General features: G+C 34.5%; 1 protein-coding gene across 4 annotated transcripts; it reads left to right on the top strand.

Annotated features, from left to right (window-relative positions):
- The first annotated feature begins 2,155 nt into the window (after positions 1-2,155).
- Positions 2,156-6,497, top strand: LOC137822628 (transcription factor E2FC). 4 transcript variants are annotated; one of them, XM_068627548.1, is made up of 14 exons: positions 2,156-2,530; positions 3,079-3,265; positions 3,393-3,443; positions 3,547-3,632; positions 3,814-3,902; positions 3,988-4,042; positions 4,936-4,988; positions 5,070-5,120; positions 5,209-5,257; positions 5,345-5,410; positions 5,497-5,573; positions 5,730-5,928; positions 6,005-6,062; positions 6,198-6,497. In XM_068627548.1, the coding sequence occupies exons 1-14, from the start codon at positions 2,402-2,404 to the stop codon at positions 6,239-6,241; spliced, it is 1,194 nt and encodes a 397-aa protein (XP_068483649.1). In that variant the 5' UTR covers positions 2,156-2,401; the 3' UTR covers positions 6,242-6,497. The 4 variants fall into 4 exon arrangements, 3 of the variants coding, with proteins under 3 accessions (XP_068483649.1, XP_068483648.1, XP_068483647.1); XM_068627547.1 differs by having other exon boundaries at positions 2,157-2,929; XM_068627546.1 differs by having other exon boundaries at positions 2,205-2,530; positions 6,005-6,057.
- Positions 6,498-6,827: the final 330 nt, after the last annotated feature.

Genomic DNA, 6,827 nt, shown 5'->3' with positions numbered 1-6,827 from the left:
CAAGTCCAAGGACTCCCCACAGGTATTGTATTGTTTAAAACTTTCTTCTCATGTTTCTGCCTTGTAACCGATAGACATACATTTTAGGCTACATTAAGTCAAAAAAGATTTAGGTGGAAACTTCATAACATATTTCACAAATCCATTCTTTACATTTTACTAATTGTCCATGTTTATGTCATACTACAACTTTTAGTACACATGTTAATGGCAACTTATCCCTCCTTGGACAAATCCCCTCCTAATCGATATTACCCAACTTCATAAGTTACACCATTTGTTGTTTATGACTATTATTTTATTAGTTTTAAGTACAAAATGAGACAAAAATATCAATTTGACTACGATAAATTAACACCCGTGTTGAGAATCTCTCCTTAATGAGAGACTATGACCAATAAATCTTGTTAATTGATTCATTGAATTCAATGATGAATATTTCAAAGTCTTGGAATTATACTTCTCTTGAATATAATGAAATTCAACCTAGAAAGTTCAAGATAATTTTTTCAAGGTATTTAAAAAATGTGACAAACATTAATTATTCAATATCTCTTTGTGAACAAACATTTATCTTATTCTCTATATAAATGGAACTTGTGAGGAAGAGAAGAACAACATATAAAGTAAACGAAAGATTTGATATCCACCATAGTAAGAGACTAGAGAGACATTGTATTTCATCTTTGTAGAAGAAATTAAGTGTTATCTTCATAGAGTAAGAGAAACAAATGTCGTAATCCTACTTTTATAGTAATTTTTTTTATCTTGTGGGTTTTTACTTCTCAAGTTGAGAAGGTTTTCCTAAGTTAAAAATCTCCAGTATCATTATTATATTATATTATATTTCCTTTTATTACTTATGCGAATGTCCATTTTTATATTTACATAAAATAAAGACAATTATTTTAACTTAGGAAGGGAGTCAGAGCTTTGGACGCCGTGGAATGAAGGAATACAGTGAATGAAAAGATAGAATTAGGTTAAAATGAAAATTATGTTATATTTTAATTTTTTAATATTTTTTACTGAAAGGTATAATGGTAAAATCGGTTTTAATATGGTGTTGCCGAAAAAGTGATGGAGGTACAAAAGGACTCTTTCTTCCTACACCTCCATACCTTCTTCTACCACCCCATACTAAATGTAAAAATACCATTTTCTCCTTTTTTGTGCCACCTCCATACATAATCCGGAAGCTGTTTTTGAATCCGGAAGTGTTCTTAAGATTTATAAAATCCAGAACTCTTTTTTGCATTTGAAATAAGCCTATGGATTATGTAATCCGGATATATTCCGGATTACATAATCCGGAAGTCAATCTCATATTTAGAAAAGACTTATGGATTATGTAATCCGGAAGCTAATCACTCCTCTGAAAAAAAGGCTCCCGGATTACATAATCTGGAAGCTAATTTTATGTATAGAAAAGACTTCCAGATTATGTAATCTGGAAGCTAATCACAAAAGGCTTCCGGATTACATAATCCAGAAGCTAATTTTGGATCTAGAAAAAAACTTCCGGATTATGTAATCCGAAATATTAATAAAGGGTATTTTTGGAATATAAAAAATATATGGGGGTGGCACAAGAAGGTATGGAGGTACAGGAAGAAGCAGCCGTACAAAAGTAGTCTGGAATTGAATAGAGAGAGAGAGGCCCTAGAAGGAAAAGGGCAACTTCTTCCTGCAGCTCTACAAATTTCTTCTTGCACCCCATCATTTTCAGAGAAGACTGTTTTGTCCCCTTTAAAAAATGACTTTCAGATTGTTTTTTCCTAAACATATTTTCCAGAAGATGTTTTATGAATTCTGGATTTATCAATCTGAAAATTAAAAAAAAATATGTTCCAAAAAAGGTGTTTTGGAATGATTACTCTTTGCTTACGAAACCACTATTTCGGAAACATCTAAAAGTGTAAAGGATAATTTCGGTATTTTTAAAGAATGTAGGGGTGCAGGAAGAAAAATGTAGAGGTGAAGGAAGAAATTGTCAAGGAAAAGTAGTGCAGAGAGAGAGGCCCAAGAAGAAAAAGTAGGGCTGAGACAGAGAGGCCCAAGAAGGGAAAGTAGGGCAGAGAGAGAGGGAGGCCCAAATAGGGGAGAAGGGGAGAGAAAGGAAAACAAAAGGCGGGGTGGCGTGTGCATTCGAACTCAACTGACCGCTTTTTTTGCGTTGGTGTTGGCGGCCACTCAATCTCATCTCATCACAATATCTCATCACTCACTCTTCACTCAACAACACATCTCTTCTCTTTTGTTTCTTCCAAAATTCATAATCTCACTTTCACCCCCATTTTCCATTTCCCTTTCCAGTTGCTATATAACAGTGTCACTGTTACTGTTACCCGCTCTCTCTGTTTCCCAAACCCTTTCTTCCCTTCTCTTCTCTTCTCCATTGATGTCGACTTCCGGCGAGGATCATCATCAACCCCACCCCCCTCCTCATCCATCTCAATTCAAATTCCACCTATTGCACTCCCCTTCTCACTTTTCTCCCCTTCCCCATTCTCTTTTTCCCAATTTCCCCGTGAGTTCTCTTTTCAATTCCTTTTCTCTTTTCCTTCTCTGCCCATGATCCCATGGATAGATCATGTCCCTGATTCCAACTAACACAATCTCATCATGTAAATTATAAACGCTGTTTTGTTTTCCACACAATGCATTCATTTCACCTGCACTTGTTTCTGATCTTAACAACATCTATCATTCACCTACTCACATGTTTTCTTCATCGGGATACAGTTTGATAAATTGTTTTTGAATTACTAGAGATGACAGCCAATGCAAGTTTCCTTTTTTATGTTTCTTGATCTACCTTTTTGCTACCAATACCCTTGTAATCACTTTTTCACCTTTTGTTGATCTTCATGCGGATTCAACTAGTACAAAAATATATTTATCAATGATAAAAAAAGATTGGCTCTTTGTAAGCTTATATTTGAATTTTATTTTCCGCTCATGTGACCCTTATATTTGTTTAACGTTTAAATATTAGAAATATACTATGCTGAATAAGCTTCCGCCAGATTGTAGTTTCTGTAAGGCTTTAATGTTCGCGTTCAACTACCTATGCAGTTGAGTCAAAGATATGAAAGCAATAATTTCAAGTCTCACACAAGTAATCTCGAAGTAGCTCCTGACATGAGCAAAACAGTTAATCTTCCCCCTCCGGTTCAAATCGAGCCTTCCGTAAGAGGAAAGCAAAATGGTAAATCAAAACTTTCAAGAAACACAAAATCTGGGACTCACGGACCTGGTTCCGGTAACACTCTTTTAGACTATGATTCTGTTAAACTCTTCCTTAATTTACATATATCAATATCTCCCGTTGTTTTTTATTATAATTATTATTTTGCTGGAGTTTATGTTGGGTGGATTTTCCTTATCAGATTCCCCTAATTCAACTGCGGTTAACAACTGTCGTTATGACAGTTCCTTAGGTATGTCTATGCTCAAGTATTCCTTATCAGATGCCTTTTTAACTCAATTTTCTTAGTCAACGTGCTCTCTTTATAATGCACTATTATCATATGCCTTGTGCAGGACTGTTAACAAAGAAATTTGTGAGCTTGATCCAAGATGCTAAGGATGGCACCCTGGATCTTAATAAAACCGCTGAGATCTTGGAGGTATAGAAAATGTCTTTCATGGTTTTGTTCACTGATGGCTCCTTTTGTCAGGTTTATTTTGGGCTTCTCTTCCAGTCCTTTTCATTTAAATTTTCCTATTTGTGCTATTAGTATAATGCACTTCTGCTTCCTGTCTTTTTCATTTCTGGTTTTATAATATATCCAAAATTAATTTTGACAGGTTCAGAAAAGGAGAATTTATGACATTACAAATGTTCTTGAAGGAGTAGGATTGATAGAGAAAACTTCAAAGAATCATATACAGTGGAAGTAAATATTGTTATTTTCTTTATTACTCTTTGGTCTTTTTATTATATTTCTCGTATATATGATACACGTTGTGCCTTACGAGCAGGGGATGTGATGGACTTGGGCCACGAGAACTGGAAGACCAAATTAACAGTCTAAAGGTTTTGGATCTTTTCTATTGACTCAGTTCATATGTATTTCTTAATTCCTGCTTTTAGACTGCCTGCATGGTTGGTTTGAATGTAAACATCACTTAATTTTTTACACACGACCATTTTTTTTGTCAGATTTTACATACGACCATATAAGTGAAAAATGAAAACCTATTTTGCTTCTTTTGAAGCCATGGGTTACAGGAATCCTGAATGTCTTCTTGGAATCACATTCCTAGCCATCCGATTAGTCACTGCTCCATGCCTCCAAGGAATCTTTGATTTTAATGTTTAGTAGGAAAAAGATAGAATTTTCCAAATTCCCTTGGAATATATGGTACCCATGTCCAAAATATTTGTTCGTAATTGTACAGTTAAGGCAGCAGAGGATGAAGAAATTGTTCAAAATAAAATTCTAGTTGCTGGCAGTAACTTTCTACTTAATCTGCGCAAGGCATTGTTCTAGAAGCGAAAAGAATTTTTTTGGGCCACTTAAGTGCATTTTAAAAGGATTCTGTAGAAACTTAAGCTTCTGCTTGACGTGTTTCTGAATAGCTTTAGTGTCTCTCACAAATCAGTATATGATGTGATGCCTTTTAATAAGTTTCTTGGACAAATCAAAATCTAAATGTAACATGATTCCATCTTTTATGGTACTATTTACTTATAGATCAGGTGTAAACTTCATACTATGGAACGAATGTATTGGTCTCGCTACTTCTATCCTGAACTAAGTATGCCTATGCAGATATTATAGCAAGCTTCTGGTCGTGCCTTGGACTAATGTAATTGATCACCAATTTTAGTTTAAAATGCATGTGCTCTTAGGATTTTAGCTCCACCTGCCAATACTGCAGTGTGTTAGTGATTTGGTCCAACTCTGACAATCTGATTCAATGCAGGCCGAAGTTGAAACTCTATATGCCAGGGAATGCGAACTTGATGATTGTATAAGGTCTGCTTGCAACTGATATCGTGTGAAGTTCCATATAGTTGATCTATTTTTTTTAAAACAATTATCATTTTGATTTCTCAGGAAAAAACAGGAGCTTCTAAGAAACCTAGAGGAAAGTGAAAGCTCTCAAAAGTATGAACTTCTGAAGACAACTTGTCTTGTATTTGAGTTGCAATTTATAGGTTTCTTTACCTGATAGTAAAGCTTGCTTGATCATTAGGTACCTTTTTTTGACCAAGGAAGAGATTCTTAGTCTTCCATGCTTCCAGGTCATTTTTTTTCTAAACGCTTAAATTTTATGAAGATGTATCTATTTACCATTATGGCCACTTACCTATTATCTACTATTTTCTCAGAATCAGGAAATTATTGCAATCAAGGCTCCAAAAGCTAGTTTCATCGAGGTCCCTGATCCTGATGAGGTGGTATCTACTTTCGACTAACATGGGTGTTTAAACATGCTTGGTGTATGATAAGATTTTAATTGACTCCTCACTCAAATGAGCAGGAATTAGTTTTCCGGCAAAGACAGTACAAAATGATTGTTAGAAGCGCCACTGGACCAATATATTTGTACCTCTTGAGGTACTACTCTACTGTAACATTGCAGCCAAAAGTTTCTTTATTACTATGATCTCTCTGTGTTTGCTTTTGTTAAATCTTTGCTCTTTGTTTGTTTAAAGGTCATTTTTCCTTTGTATTGAATCTTCTAATAACTGCCGATCTTTTTAATCCTTGAAGCAAGGATGACTGCAAGTATGAGGATGATAGTGTCAAACGGGTGAAAGTAACGGATCCATCATGGAATAGTGAGCACTACAGAAAGAGGGGTGTGGGATTATTAGAAAGCCAAGATGATAAAAAAAATACTTCTGAGAGTTTCAATTTTCAGGGATCACAATCATCTGGAATTCAAGAAATAACTCCCACCGATTTTGAAGTATGTATAACTTGAAGCTGAGTGGTAAATTACCAAAAACTGGAAAAACATGTCATGTCATTGTGTTTATTTGCAGATGGAAGATGACTACTGGTTTCAATCAGATCCTGGAGTGAGGTTAACAGAACTGTGGGGTACCAATATCTTCTAACTAATCCTTATTATATGAATTTGATTCTTGGATTTTTATTTTACATGAAGATGCAAGGCGACCAGTTTTAAAGCTCATATTGATGAATGCTTAGCTTTGTTTTTTTTTTTCTGCACAGAAAATGAGCCGTTGATGCAGATAGATGAGCTTGGAGACGATTAATCCAGTAAGTGGAGTGGGATTTTCTAGAACACAAGCTTCACTAACAGATACGATTAATAAGTAAGAGATAGACCATTAATGGTTCCAGATGACACAAAGGTACCTTTCAAACTGTAAATTTCAGTTTTCTTTTTTAATTTCTTTCTTTTGGCTCTGTCTTGAGTATGTAATTGTGTCCTTATCCTACAGTGTAACTTATGAATGAATAAGGTTGAGGGACAACTTTTAATACAAGTGTTTCAAATCTATGTCCCAATACAGTTGCAAATTATCTCACAACTTAATTGACGGACAATTAATGTTGCTCTTTAGTATAACTTAATTTCTTGTATCATTATATATCTCCATTAATTAATTGATAGATTCAAATCTAATATTGATATAGAAAAGAGTGAAAGATATCTTGAAATTGACACCATCAATTATTTGATCCTTAGGATATTTCCATCTGAGTAATCCTTCATAAGTTGTTGTTTTTTCAATAATTTTTCTGTAGGTTCAATTGTTCACATTTTTTTAAGCAACCCTATTTCATTAGAATTTCTTCGCCTGATTCTCGTATGAATTTTTTTCTCGTGCTTAAATT

Source organism: Phaseolus vulgaris, chromosome 9 (genome assembly GCF_000499845.2).
Source record: "Phaseolus vulgaris cultivar G19833 chromosome 9, P. vulgaris v2.0, whole genome shotgun sequence".
Lineage (NCBI taxonomy): Eukaryota > Viridiplantae > Streptophyta > Magnoliopsida > Fabales > Fabaceae > Phaseolus > Phaseolus vulgaris.
The sequence above is the reverse complement of the archived record's forward strand: the minus strand, read 5'-3'. Positions and strand labels throughout refer to the sequence as shown.

What these genes read in the sequence shown, in the direction of transcription:
- LOC137822628 (XM_068627548.1), top strand. Translation starts at nt 2,402, where the DNA reads ATGTCGACTTCCGGCGAGGATCATCATCAACCCCACCCCCCTCCTCAT. An exon ending in TCGTTATGACAGTTCCTTAG is followed by an intron (nt 3,444 to 3,546) that starts GTATGTCTATGC and finishes TGCCTTGTGCAG; the next exon opens with GACTGTTAACAAAGAAATTT. An exon ending in GAACTTGATGATTGTATAAG is followed by an intron (nt 4,989 to 5,069) that starts GTCTGCTTGCAA and finishes TTGATTTCTCAG; the next exon opens with GAAAAAACAGGAGCTTCTAA.